General features: G+C 35.0%; 1 protein-coding gene across 5 annotated transcripts in view; it reads right to left on the bottom strand.

The window, feature by feature from the left end:
• Nucleotides 1–15,556, bottom strand: part of map2k4a (mitogen-activated protein kinase kinase 4a) — a 42,925-nt gene that overhangs the window by 11,202 nt on the left and 16,167 nt on the right. For 2 of the 5 annotated variants that reach the window (XM_088599612.1, XM_088599614.1), the window contains 6 exons: nucleotides 9,318–9,420; nucleotides 5,086–5,260; nucleotides 2,863–2,982; nucleotides 2,239–2,358; nucleotides 2,043–2,094; nucleotides 1,562–1,689 (listed from right to left, as the gene is read on the bottom strand). In XM_088599612.1, coding sequence (XP_088455738.1) covers nucleotides 1,562–1,689; nucleotides 2,043–2,094; nucleotides 2,239–2,358; nucleotides 2,863–2,982; nucleotides 5,086–5,260; nucleotides 9,318–9,420 — 698 coding nt within the window. Of the gene's footprint in view, nucleotides 1–1,561; nucleotides 1,690–2,042; nucleotides 2,095–2,238; nucleotides 2,359–2,862; nucleotides 2,983–5,085; nucleotides 5,261–9,317; nucleotides 9,421–13,829; nucleotides 13,863–15,556 lie in introns of all 5 variants that reach the window. The other 3 variants (XM_088599611.1, XM_088599615.1, XM_088599613.1) reach the window with 3 other exon arrangements.

The raw sequence follows: 15,556 nt of genomic DNA, 5'->3' as shown, positions 1-15,556 counted from the left end.
ACTTCATTCTGAAAGACATATGAATGAGTCTGAGTTACAAGAGCTGGAGAAGCCCTGCATTGTCAAGAGTACTACCAAACTAAGCATGGAAAGAGAGGGGACTCCAGACAAGAGTCAACAAGCCTGGAAAAAAATACTATCTCAGTGACTAAGCTCTGAGGTAAAACAACTGCTTGACCAGCAGTTTAGAGGTCTGTAAGGCCGTGAACAAATTACATTTTTTGTACACATTACAGATCGGAATTCTTACAAGTATCTAAATACAGCAATACAGTAAAAATACACCAAGATTTTAAAACGTCTTATTTTAATCTGCGATATCATATGGATTTTCGTATGGTGTTTAGTAGAGAATGAAAAATTCTGAGTTCGGAAACATTCTAGTCCACCATAAAATCCAAGAATCCAGGCCAGGCTTGTTGCAATTAAAAAAACCAATACAGAATACAACAGGAGGGAACCCTGAGGCAATGATACCGCATGTCAAAAACCCAGCAAGAAAGCATGCTAAAATGAACAACAGCATAACAGAAAGGAAAAGACACTCTCTTTCAGCAGCATGGAAAACTAGTGGGATGAACAAAGCAGGCTGCTGATGAGAGGAATAACCTGGTGTCAGTTAAAGCTGGACCCAGAGTCTTTGTAAATGCTGAACGCAAAATTGATTATGATCAACCAACTGAGCATACACCTGACATGTTATTCTTATCACAAAGCAGAAAGAGTTCAGTATTCAAGAGGATATTCAACCCCCTTTGTAGCTAGAACATTTGAAGGCATATCCAGAATAATGTGCAGTCTGTGCACCATAAACCATGGAGCAGAGCAGCTTTACGGTCAGCAAGGTTGTCTGATCTCAGTCACCCTACATTTGTCCGGGCTGCTCTTGGATAATTTTTTAAAGATATGTACATAAAAAATCACAGTTGGTAAGATAGCCAATAGAAGACTGGGGAAGAACCCTGTAAGACTATATAAATTCCTTGACAGAGAGCATGCCTCAGTATTTTCAGGGTGGTGAAGAAAATGGTATTGATACTACCAATATTGATACCATACATTTAATTGAATTAAGTAGTGTGTTATTATCTGTAGTAAGTGGTGCATTGGAGGGGCAGAGGTCACGTTCCTTTAGCTTTTTTGTGTTAACCTTTGGAATGAGCTGTCCTTCTATCCAAAAAAAGTCTGCTTTGTTGGCACTCTGGCATCTTGGATTTCTGCCATGTCCAAATTAAAATATTTGAAAAGGGTTTACTTTACTTTCTGTCACTGAAGGTGAGCCCTTAATTTTTAAAGTGAACAGTTGATAAAAACTACACCAAAGACCTTTACACAATCACATTTTTCTTGACAGTTTTAACTGGGCAAAAATCTAGTGCTATCTTTCAGACCAGTTTGCAATGCCTTTTAAAAAGGCATCAGTAAGTTGCCAGTTGTAATACACAGAAATCATAAGACTCTGTAATGGATACTGAGATGTGCAACAGAAGACTTTCCAATCACATGTTTTATCCAATTCAAAATTAGTACACAGACTCTCCTTTCCCCACTGTGGCCTTACCGCCATGTAAGGTCTACACCCTGCATCTCTAGTTTTGGCAATGGAGTCCACAAGCTGGCCGCTAATGCCAAAATCACAGAGCTTAATGTTGCCATTTCTGTCCAGGAGAATATTGGAAGGCTTAATGTCTGAAACAGAGCAACAAAACATAAAATGGTTTAATTAAAATTATTGACTGAACCACATAAATGTTCATAACAAAACTGAGCCTTAGTGTTAGTGCAGACAAATTTGAACTTCCGTTTCAACCCATACATTTCTTCAATTTTTAACAAATTTTTCAATAAAGGTTTAAATCATTTTAAAGAATTCATGCCTAAGGGTGCAAAACAATTCGCAGCATGGATTAGAAATAAGAACATATTTACTGAGGCTATAGTATAAAAACATTTTCATAATACATTCTAGATTTCTAGTAATAGCTTTCTTAAAAGTACTGAAAGACTTTCATTATTTACAAACCTTTATGAAAGAAACTTACCTCTGTGAATTATTTTCAAGTTTTCCTTTAAGTGGTTAAGTGCTTTCACAGTCTAAAAAAATAATATACATTGGTCAAGAGCAAAATAGGTCTAGAACTGGCAAGTTATCAAGAAATAAGAATTAGTGAATCTGTATATTACAGGAAATGACCCACAAGAACTGACAGTACAGAGGGATAGTATTTATTAACTTACAGCTAATGTTATTTTGCCTAAAATTTCCTCTGGAATCACATCATCTAAAACAGAATACACATATTTGTAGAATTTGTCGAACGAGGTAGACATGAGTTCCATGCAGATCCAACAGTCACCCTAAAAGAAAAAATGCAGAACATAGAACATTACCACCCTAGTAAACTATTTTAATCATCATGCAGAAATAAGACAAGCTACAAAAAAATTCCTACACATCTTATGGCCACCTTACGAAAACGACCGCACAATCCTGAATTTTACTACCAAGGGATTTTTAAGTGACCTAACTTATTGTGTGTTCTGTTTATCTCATCAAGTAACCTCAAGGCATTTTTGTTATTAATACTTTCCAACAATCAAGTTTTCAGAAATTTCTCCATTCCGTTGACCATATGTTAAACACATATGGTTTAACAGTCACGGTTAAACTAAAAACCAGTGGAATAAAGGGTCAAGTGCAATATTCTATGCTTTTACCTCAATAAAATAGACACAAGGTTCTATGGTAAACAATATTATAGGGCTAAATCTAAAAGAAACTTTTAATAACTGTCAGTTTATTATACAAATAAATTTTAAGTTACCTCTTTAATGATTTCATACACAAGACAGGAGCCTCACCTCTCTGAAAAGAGCTCCATAAAACTGAACAATATATGGACAATCACTACTCCTCATTACTACATCCAAGTCCATTAGCAGCTGCTTCTGTTCCTTTTCGTCTACAGTCGATCGAATCCTCTGTAATAGCAACAAAAAATGAACTGTAAATCCCTGTGGAATACCATGTAAACAAAAAGCATTTTATCAGCATCATCTTCATTTTCATTGAGGCAAAGAGCAGATATGGACTGCATCGTCCGTTACAGTACCTAAAAGCTTTTAAACAGAATATATACACATTTTAGTTTTTTTCAACATTTTCAAGGATTTGTGACACATAATTCTACTTTCTTCAAAGATGTGTTATGGTCATCAATTTTCCCATTGGTTTCAAATCCTTAACTGTTGTGCTGTGTGCACACCCAAGTATTAAAATAGCATTTAACAATCTAAACAAAACATGCATTTATGTGAAAGCAAACATGGTGTAGCATGACAAAACTCAAAACTCTGTAGCAGTGGCATGGAAAAGGTTAGAATTTTTCAAACGCAGTTCAAAAGCCTGTTTTGACCAATTCAAAATGTAAAATGATCACATTTAATGAGGTATTTTTATATTGTCACAGTTATAGGTGACTATAGCTACAGTAACTCCAAAAATCTAGATAAAATGTGTAACACCTGGCAGTGTAAACATTTCCAACTTCAAAGCTAGAAGGAAAATCTAATGGTGAGATGTAGGGGGTCCAGATTCAGTGATCAAAGCAATCAAAGTTTTCCTTTGCTTACCTTAAATCAGTTCTGGGTAAATGATTAAGTATAAGAAGATGAAGGACAAGGTAGGGGGGGGAAGGAAAGGAGATACAAGAGAGATGAAAGTTCCTTGTTCCAGATTACCCAGGATGATCTGATTGAAGCTAAGTATTTTAACCTTGTTATTATATTGCTTGCTATTCTGTGTTTTAGGGAACTCTGGTTTCCTTTTTGAAAAATCTCAGTTAAAAACAGACTCTCCTGGTTAGTGAGTGCATTTTAGAAAAGAGAGGTTCCCATTCACTTGGTGGCATTCGGGGAGATGGATTTAACCACAGGTTGTATTCTACTTAGTTTAGAAGACAGCTTTATCCTATTTTGGACAAGCATTATTTAGGAGCTGAATACCTGGTAATGTTCTAGGGTTTTATGGCTGGTTAGGATGTCAGGCCTCTAGGATACCTTAATGTAAATTTGAACAAAGTGTATATGTTCACGTCGTGTGTAGTTTAGTGTGTGTCACTGCCATTTTTATTAAATACTTGCTTAACCAAGTGTTATTAAATTATTACTCTTTTCACCAAAATTGTGCCCCAGAACAAAGAACTCACGTGCCTCTGTACCAACCTTGCGGATATAATCTTGGCAAACACTTCACAAGTTAGGGGTTACAATCATTTATTTTACTTACTGATTTATCTGCTCGGTCAGTTCCCAATTTTCTCCTTTTTCATAACACCACATCTAATAGTATTTTATGTATAAAATAAATCATTGAAATTTTGCAAATAAAGTTAATATAGAAGTAAATATTAGTGAGTGTTGAAGGATGTTATGAATGGGGGTTAACTTATTGCTATATTAATTTAAGTAGTTTAATCAATGAAGAGCATTTCTACTGCTTTAGTAGCTTGTTAGATCTTTCTTTTAAGCTCCAGTAAAATAAATGTGCATTTTCATTCTGGGAAGTTATGTAATTGTCACAAAAGCAATTGCACCAAAGTGTCAAAACTCCTAACTTAGGCAATTCTTTAGTATCTATCCTTTTTTTATCAATAATACACAAACTCCAGTCTCCTTCTAACTGTGTATGTATACTGAGAGTCATTAAAAATACAACAAATGCTACTTGTTGCATTTTTAATGTCTTTCGCCAGAGAACAAGACATATAAATATATAAAGAGAGAGATGTCTGAAATGGACTTGAACACAAAGATTAAACTATGTGTCATTCTTTACATCAGCCTTAATCATTAGCATGTGTTTTTAAACTGCTTAATAATAAGTTTATTTTAACAACCAACAAAAGCAAACAACCAGAATAAAAGTTCTAATGATTACATTTTCTTAAAACATGTTCTAAACTACATCATGTTAAACACAGCACTCCTTAGAAACAATTGAAATCCAAAAGTTTGCATTGAATAGCCTCTTTTAATCAGTGGGGAAAAAAGGTTGAGTCTGAGATAATAAGATGGAATGATTACTTTAACTGCCATTATCTGTCCACTTGGTTTGTGCACCATTTTGTTGACAGACCCATAGGCTCCCCGTCCGATTTCTCCCAGATCCTTCAGGTCTTCTGCGGTGAAATCCCAGTGCTGCTCAGGAGAGATCTTCAGTTTTCCTGAAGATTCAATACTGTGTGTTCGCAGCCTCTCTCTGGATAAAAAAAGAGATATGAAAACAATTCTTCAAAAGACAAGGTAAATATCTGTTTGGTATCTGCAAGGTCTTTTAAGTCATTAAAGTCTAATAACCACACAATTGGACAAAGCCAAAATGAACCCTGACATTATACACATTAAATGGAAGCATTTTGATAGTGCCGATTCTCTCTTGCACTGGCAGAAACCAACATCCTTTTTCTCAAGCAGCACACTTTTGGTCATAAGAAAAAAGTGGCATTTATAAAGAAAGGAGTTCAATTATTGCTTAGACTTCATCAGCATATGTATTCACATAAAACCCTCTTTGTCATTGAAATTTCTCAAGTGTGTCCCGCTTTCTTTTTTAAATCTTTCATCATCAAAGAAAATGAGAAGTACTGCAACAGAATGGCTCATTTTCCACAAAGGAAACACACAGAAGCTAAACTGCGTATAATTCTATATAATTCTTTGTTTTTGTGCCAACATGAGGCAATGCCACTGTATTAAAATATGTAGTTATTCTGTTTTTGATGCCACAGGTTAGTTGGCAGTAGTTTGTGTTTGTAGAATTCAGTAAGTTGTCGCTAATTGCTTTGCCTAAGGGCTAATGCATTAACAGCAGAATAACAAAACCACTCATTCACACAAAGCACTATATTAACATGTACAGTACAGCACAATTCCACATCATGGTAGTTTTAACTTATGTGTGTTCAAAAAAAGAAAGGAGCTATACAGCAAATTCCATTACAACAGAAGATATAAGTGCATGCACAGTACTTGAATTGTGGGCTCCTGAACAAATAATGGTAAATGCTTATATGTGTGTTCTAGCAGTATGTACACTTTTGGAACAGTTTATAAACAGCAGGGCTCTATAATGCAAAGGAACAATAGGTTTATTCCATGCTGAAAAAAAAGAAGAAAGAACACAACGTTTCGGCCGTGGAGCCTTCTTCAGGGCTCTATAATACTACACATTGAAAGCAGTATCCATACAGTATTCTATCCACTCCATTTAGAAGAACTGCCTTTTTCAAAACATGCCATCTCTCTCATAATGGACTTTATGCTCTTTATTCTATGCTCTTATTGTATACTTTAATCTGTCAGGTAATGAAAAAGCAGGGGTCTGAAACTAGTCCTGAAGTTAACCCAGCAGGTTTTATAAGTAGTCTTTGGTCAAATGGTCAGTAATAAGAAATCTGGAAAGCAGATTAAGTCATTCTAATTAAGCAACTGATTGATCCAATTAAGTCACTTATATCTCTGTTTCAACTGGTTCAGATAAAAACCAGAGTACACCATGGATCGCTAGGACCATGGTTGCAGACTCCTGGATTCAATTGTTACTTAACACTAAGTGTTTGCTTGGAACTCAACTGAACTGTGTAGTTTAATTATATAAAGATATTAAGGCTAATACATTTTGATGGGCTATTCAAGCAATGGTACTTTGTCAACTGCACCACAGGATGTGATTGGGTACAAAAGAGCCACAAACAAACATTTCCACGGACAATGACAGCACACACCAGAGGGCGCTATATGAGCTCAAAGTGACCAGTGTGGCCGGTGATGTTATATCAAGTTGTATTGCCCCAGAGTGCTTAGATTTCTCAATACAGTGATTTGTTTCGGTCCACTAATTCCAAGTGCCTGTTTGAAAAGGGGTTTATTCTGGGGTTTTAATAAATATTGTAAGTGGATCACACTTTGGGGGGGAAAAAGCACAATAACAGATGTTTAGTTTGCAAATAAAATGTACACATAGCTGGAAATAAAATGCTTCATGTCCCATTATGTGTTACTCTTTAAAACCATCGGTAAACCTCTACCCAAAAGGCTTATTTAAGATAATTTTACCTTTAGAATGAAAATACATGTAATGTCCCTTTATAGTTTCAGTAAGAAACAGCATCAGCCCATGGAAATTGTTTGTACAGTAGGAAAAGAACAGTACTGGTAGAAACTCTTTTTTAAAAAGAAAATTATTCTTTGTAACTTGCAAAAATCAAAATCTTTGTAACCAACAGACTGGCACCATAAACGTTTGAAGTGGTATTGAAGCACAGATGATTTTCAACCTCCCAGAAATAATATACCTCACCGCTATAGTAAGTTTCCCTACTGTGAGTGTTCTAGAGTAGCTATACCTTTAAAACCTTAAAGAGTAATTCAAGCTTCAGTGACAGAAATGTGTGCATGTTCTAGGGTGACTGATAGTTTATAGAATTCAAACTTACATTGCCAAAAAGATAATATAATTTCCCATAAACATAGTCTCCTTTAAAAATCAGCAACTTTATGTAACAAACCCCTTTTGATACCACTTTATGGTAGGCTCCCATGTGAAAGATTTCTAGTACTATAAAGTCCTATGACTCACAGTAGTCATCATTTTGCAAGCTTCCTTTGATATTTAAATTAATGTACACCAAATAAAATCACTTCTGGCTCACTGAATTAGACTAATGAAGATTATTCAATTGATCCTTTTATGCTGCTGCACATTGGATTAAATGATTAAGGAGAAAATTCTTAGGAATTAGATGAATTAATGGATCTCCTCCTTAAACATTTTACATGGTGGCAGGAGTATTTATGAACCATGAAATTGTTTGATTCATTTCTAGAACAAATTAACAAAACACTCATTAGGGTGCCTAAATATACTGTAGGTTAAGTCTTAAACTTAAAACAGAACTCTAAAGCCAAAATACACTGATATAGATTTTGGGAAACAACTGATCTAAAATAAATACAACTTACACATATAAAGGAATGTGTTCTGTACTGCTTCAGAAAGGGAAAGGAACACTTGAAATTCTGTTGGCATCAAAAGTTTGAAAAGAAAGGTAAGGTTGTTTTGTTTTCTTTCCCCAAAAGCAGTATGTTAAAATTATGAATGTCATGTCAAATACACCTTTTTTTTGTTCCACAACTAAATTTTAGTTTTCTAAAACATCCAACATTGCATTTTTTATGTTCTTATAGTACTTCTGCTTTCCTTACAGAGTATGTGAACTGGCCCAGAAGAATCTGTCATTTTGACTGCTGACTTATGTTATGGTTCAACTTGTTTTGCCACATCAGTCAGCTTGCAACATACAAGGGAATTTATGCACAATATTATGCATAATCAATGTATAAAATAAAAGGCAGCAGAGAAAAAAGGTTTAAATGTGTTCTTAATGCATTTTCTCAAATGCTTAAGATAACTATGAACTACACTCAAAAATGACTATTTTACACAAGAATGTATCTAATGACTCTTCAAAAATATCATGAAATTATCAGATTAATGTCTTTGTTTTACAGAGTAATTACGAACAACAAAAAGAGGTGGACTTGGCTTTATGTATCTGCATATCTCTTTAAAAATTCACTACCACCATTTTAGGCATTAAAAAAATCTGCCCTGTATTATAATTCAATCCTCAATCCCATTCGTAAATATAGTGGCTGCAAGGCAATGGCCGTTTTTCTCTAAGATAAACAGTAAGTTATCTGATTGATTTATGTTTTCTCTAGGAATGACTTCTTACCCACTATAATAAATCTGATGATAGGCTGACTGGGAAGGGGATGTACTAACATAGCAGCTGTTAAAATAAATACAGCACCCTTCTCATGTCTTAGAAGTTCATTTATATTGCAGCTACAATTACAAAACTCACAGAGGACCCTGCACTAAATCAGAAACAGAGGTGACATATTAGACTAGTTTCGAAGCAGGCGATTCACTTAATACCTGTTTTTTTTTAATCCATGTGTAGGACGCTGATTAAAGCAAAATCTGCATTTGGCATTATAACAAGATACAAACATTCATTCAAAAAACTTACAAAATATGCTAGGGCATTTTAGCAAAGTACTGACCTACCATAAATGGCATGCATCTTTGGTAGATTAGAACTTCCCTCATATAAAAAGATAGTTATGCTTTTAAATTATTCATTCCAACCTTACGTATTACGTATTCCAACCTAAAAAGGACAATAAACAGTTTCTTCTTTTGAGTAGCACGCATCACTTGAGAGGCCTGACTAAGTTGCTCTACTTACATATGTGGATTCTGAAAAGGGGCTCCTGCAGTGTTGAGAGTAAATCTTGCAGTTGATTTAATTGGTGGATTGGCAAAATTTAACTTCAGTGCTTTGCGTTTGCCTGAGAAGAGAAACAAATACAAGTTCACAGGGCACATCATGCTTCATTATGAATCTGCCCTTAGCAGACAGGTTTCAACACAAGCAAAAGCACAGTATCAACAGTAGTTAAGGTAGTATACAAATCTAATAGGTGAATAACAAAGAATTTAACATAGCTGATAAGCCTTAAACATTTTGTTAACTACTGATAACATAAAATGAAATGGCTACCACCCCTGACTAACAAAAACGTGGGTTATGTTAAATATGCTCAACTTATTTATCCTTCCAAAAGGAAATAAAACAGTTAAAATGACACCTTGTTTAAATTGCTGATCACTTTCTTTTTGATCAATTCCATGCAACCTCCAAATCTTGAAATAAAACCTAGCTGTGAAATATTCTAAGCATGTTTGAAATTATTGAAGTGAAACTGACCATTCACCAAATAGGAAATGGCTTCTTAACAAAACAAAGCTTTCATTTTAGTCTGATGGGGAACTGCAGGCATAATAAACTATAGTAGTTCAGGTGGGTAGCTGCGTCAGCATGCGTAGGCTGCAAAGGAACAAGTAGTAGGTTTATTCCATGTTGAAAAGAGAAGAAAGAAAACACAACGTTTCGGCCGTGGAGCCTTCTTCAGGACACCTGAAGAAGGCTCCATGGCCGAAACAAGGTGTCCTGAAGAAGGCTCCACGGCCGAAACGTTGTGTTTTCTTTCTTCTCTTTTCAACATGGAATAAACCTACTACTTGTTCCTATAATGAAAACTAAATTAGAAACAAAACAACTACAATAGGATGTACAAGGTACATAGGCTTTGATGAAGTAGCACTATTGTCATCAAATTTCAATGCATAACAAAAATATTACAAAATGTTCTTCAAAACAGAAAATTATCATCAACCTTCATTATACACATCAGTGCTGCTGTCTATCTAATACAGAATAATTAGACTACGTGCACTTCTAGCTAGTCAAAAATCTAAAGAGATGAATATATACCCTGTACATTTCCCCTGAACAAGGAAAACTGAGATGCAGTGCAAACACCAAATGACACCCCTGCATTCTTTACCCTATATTACTTCCTACATTTGCAACCTACCACAAGTACAATCTTAGATGCCAGGCAAGTAATACATCGAGGAATTAAGTCAGTTCTATGTATTTTTTATAGAAAGGATCACACAGCTATAGTAAGGTTTATTTTTTATTCATCAACATAAATTACTCCGGGTAGGATTTGATTCATTTACCAGCTAATAAAAGAAAGGAAAGTAGTATTTACACACACTGCATACAATAAAATGAAACAGTCAAAAAAAGTGGTCAGGGATGAAAATGTGACTCTTGTATCAATGGTCTGAGCCATTTCAGATCTAACAAGTAACTGGATCATGCATGTAAGCAAACACTGGGTGATGGATACTTTATACGTAACTTACAGTATTCTGGTCATTTCTGAACAAAGTTATTTCAATATTGTCTGTCAGGGCTACAGGACCATGCAGTTTTCATTCCATCTCTTAATTTGTAATTAGTAAAATATAATTAGTTAATGGAATAATTACTTAATTGATCTAATCTCCCAGGCTTAAAGCAGGAAGCAATTATGAAACCTTCTGAGCTATGATCTTTGAGGGCACAGATACAAAAGCTTTGCGAAAACTGTGTACCACGAAGCACTGAAACCTGGTACATATACAAACGGGGTTGCTGAAAGCCTGGCGATGAGTGCAGTAGATTCCTAGGGTATTAAAAATCTGGTGGAGACTAGTTACGTGAGAGCCATCTGCTATGTACCGTCACTGTATTTGGGAACACAGATCCCATGGTCTCATTTGTATGTGTACCAAATTTCATTTCTCTGTGGCATCAGTTTTCCTGACAGTTGTTAGAGCCCAGCAAACTCCATCGCCATCATATACAGTTTGTATCATTCCGTCATAAAGCACGAGCCCCAGGTTCTTTGGCAAATTAGAAAGGTAGGGGGAAATGTAAAACTGATAGAGGGGTTCATAGAGAAAATGGGACTCTCTTAATTGTAAGACTAATTTTTTTATAGTATCAACATAGTTGCAGTGAGGATTTTAAAAAATACAATTCAAAAAGAATAAACTGTTGAATTACTAGCTGGTAGTTTTCTCCTAATACGCTTTTAATCCTTATAATTCAATGAAAATGAAACAAATACTGTATTATCATTCTTTTAACTCTAAATATGAGCACTGGTGAAAATCCATCTTTGAAAATGGCCCGTAGTTCCTTATTGTTTAAAACATCCAAATTATTCGAAAAGTGTTGAACTTATGAAATAGTACAGTCTCCATCGGAGCTCAAAACATGTGAAAATACACTTAGGAATTCAGTTCTCTTCACTGTACGACAACTTAAGACAATAAGAAACAAACAGCATCTGTGCCAATGATTTGTGCCAAGTCATTTCAGGAATGTGAAAAAAAATGATAGTTAAGCTGAGTACTGCATTTTCGTTAAAGAACAACAGAATGCTCTGTACTATTTTGGTACGTTCTGCTAATCTTAGTCAACTGTATTCCTCACAAAAGCAGTTTTCAACCACAATTTATCTTTCCAGTCTGAATACTGATAACATCCTCACTTTATTCCCCATAAACAGGCTTACCTACAGAATGTTACAGAAAGGTAGTCCTGTCAGTTCACAGACTTCAGACTGTTGGGTATTAACTCATTTAGGCAAAAACTGAAAATGTTTAATGAGAAAATTAAAGAGAAAAAAAATCAAGGTCCTACAAGATTACCATTTACATTTAAAACATTCAGTGCTTTATGAAAATCCCTTCACCTATAAAGATAATTTGAGTCATAATGCATCAAACAGAAAATAATTAGCTTTAATTAGTTCTAACTCTAGGAGGTCACCATATCTACCTTCAGCTAAACATTCATGGACTTTGCAGAAGGCATTTAAAGCATTTTAGGTTAGGACCCTTTGCTCACTAGCAGAGGGCTAGTTTCCATTTAACATTTTCAACCCTCTCTACATAACACCTACGCTATTACCAGAAGAGGATTAACACACAGGGAAATCACGTGCCTCTTTAAATTCCGGAAAGAACAAAAAAATTAAATTTTACAAATATTGCCTCAACAAAACTAGCATAAAGCCAATAAGGCACAATTACAGTAGTTTTTATTCCTTTTTAGCTCAACATGTTTTCAGGAAAAGTTGCCACTAAATGTGTTTCTAACTCTCACTGGCCTCTTGGATCTGAAAAAACATTACTATGCATACTCAATCGACACTGAGTGAAATTAAAAAAAAATCCTACCATCATATTGATACATGTTTTCCATGTAATAATACTTCAGATTTAAAATTAAAAAAAATGACCACATAATACCTGAATTTTTTAATTACTTCCTAATGGAACTATAAAAAGGTAATGGTAATAAGTTATGTGAGGTGATTATTTTAAATGTTTTAAATACATGGTTCATTAGAATTTAATCTAAATCTGATGCTATTATTAAGTAATCATTTGAAAAGAAAAACACTATAGCCTTACATGTTTTAACAAATTGTGCTGAAATTATTTATATCTTACTTTAACTTAAGGAACATTGCTCAGAATACACTTTTTTGCAATTTGTTAAAACCCAACAGTAACCAGGAAAAACTAATTGTAATAAGCTCAATGATACCCCAATCTTAGCATCATTGTGACCTATGTGAAATACAGCTGAATGAATTGTCACAAACCTCATCCTTCTGCAGAAACAAAAAATGTGCAACAACTGGAGGATGACCAGCAATTAACAATGGCAGGCCTGTAGATGACATCTCCAAAAAATACGCCCTATTGAAAATAGTGCACTCCCCATTTAGAAGTTACAAGATAACATCCAGATTCCAAAAGACTGTATTAAAACTGTGGTATAATATGACTCTAATTTGAAGAATTCATTTTGTTGTTCTTCCTCCATCAGCTACACTATAAATAGACTTTATACAGTACTGTAATTTCTAACTGAAAATCTTACATTAAAGTCTTGAGTGCAAATTCTCTTTGCGCAAAAAAGTGAAGAAAAACAAATACATTCTTTAAGACATGAACCAAACATGAGCAGTTTTATTGGTTAGTAAAGTGCAAAAAAATAATTCAGGTAGAGCTTCCATTACAGTATTTTAAATTTTCATTTGGGATCTTGCATCTACAGGAGACAAAACGTTCGTCATTAAAATTAAACTTTTTGTTATCGGTTAAAAACATACAAGTATCTTTTGATAATCTCTATAAAATACCTTTCAAAGGAAATGGAAGCTCTGAACCCCACCACTCTGCCTTGGGTTAGTTAGGAACAACAGTGGACAGATTCCCCATACCAGACTGTCAGACGGAAACACAGAAGGGTTGGTACAGTAACATAAAATGCTTTGCTTACTTTGGGGAACTCCAGAGAGGTTTATCTGAAACCCTATGGTGAAAAGAAAACATTTTTTTATTTAATTTTGCTTTTCTTTTCTTGTTTTCCTATTGTCTTAGAAGGTAGAAGGGTTGTTACTGAAAAAGACTTAATAAAATGTCAAGAATCCCTGCAGCATTTATGTCATTTTCATTTTACTGCAGACATTTGCTGTAACATGCTTGCACACAATTTGTGAAATCAGAAATCTTAAACATTTAATGTAGTTCTCCAGAACCAATTATATACGAACACTACAATACTACTTTTCTGTACATATTTAATCAGTTCATAGGCATTTCCACGACTAAAAGGGTCCATTTTCTGTTGTGGTAGAAAAGCCCTTAAAACATAAGCAGTTGGAACTGACAGTTACACAAATGTGCAACAAAGACATAAAATACGTTCTACTTATTTTTCAGTTTCAATTATTCATACTGAGGGCTATAAATTGAGTTTTAAAGGTTTCTCTTGTTATTAATGCATATACTGTTTTTATAAGACCATTTTCACCAAAAAAAACCTTACAAGAAAGAAACCTGAAGCATCACCATTGCAAAATGTTTAAAGTGTAACTTTGTGAAGGACTTATCAACACAGTACTGTCTATGTATTCCTCCCCTTAGCATCCTAACTAGTAGATGAGGCCAGAAAATGCAGTAAGAGTGGAAAAATAAAATGTAAACAAACAAAGAAGAATGTGGAACACTAGTTTCAAAAAAGAAGAAAAAATACTAGAGATGAAAAATGTCAAGTCGCCTTCAACAAAAGTATTCAGAAACAATCTAACACAAAGATATACAGTGCCTTGCGAAAGTATTCGGCCCCCTTGAACTTTTCAACCTTTTGCCACATTTCAGGCTTCAAACATAAAGATATAAATTTTTTATTTTATGTGAAGAATCACCAACAAGTGGGACACAATTGTGAAGTGGAACGAAATCTATTGGATTTTTGAAACTTTTTTAACTAATAAAAAAATGAAAAGTGGGGCGTGCAAAAGTATTCGGCCCCTTTACTTTCAGTGCAGCAAACTCACTCCAGAAGTTCAGCGAGGATCTCTGAATGATCCAATGTTGTCCTAAATGACTGATGGTGATAAATAGAATCCACCTGTGTGTAATCAAGTCTCTGTATAAATGCACCTGCTCTGTGATAGTCTCAAGGTTCTGTTGAAAGCGCAGAGAGCATCATGAAGACCAAGGAACACACCAGGCAGGTCCGTAATACTGTTGTGGAGAAGTTTAAAGCCGGATTTGGATACAAAAAGATTTCCCAAGCTTCAAACATCCCAAGGAGCACTGTGCAAGCGATCATCTTGAAATGGAAGGAGTATCAGACCACTGCAAATCTACCAAGACCTGGCCGTCCCTCTAAACTTTCAGCTCAGACAAGGAGAAGACTGATCAGAGATGCAGCCAAGAGGCCCATGATCACTCTGGATGAACTGCAGAGAACTACAGCTGAGGTGGGAGAGTCTGTCCATAGGACAACAATCAGTCTTACACTGCACAAATCTGGCCTTTATGGAAGAGTGGCAAGAAGAAAGCCATTTCTCAAATATATCCATAAAAAGTCTCGTCTAAAGTTTGCCACAAGCCACCTGGGAGACACCCCAAACATGTGGAAGAAGGTGCTCTGGTCAGATGAAACCAAAATCGAACTTTTTGGCCACAATGCAAAACGATATGTTTGGCGTAAAAGCA

The sequence above is a fragment of the Lepisosteus platostomus genome, chromosome 11 (assembly GCF_059453375.1).
Source record: "Lepisosteus platostomus isolate fLepPlt1 chromosome 11, fLepPlt1.hap1, whole genome shotgun sequence".
NCBI lineage: Eukaryota > Metazoa > Chordata > Actinopteri > Semionotiformes > Lepisosteidae > Lepisosteus > Lepisosteus platostomus.
Note: the sequence above shows the minus strand (reverse complement) of the source record. Positions and strands in the feature narration are given on the sequence as shown.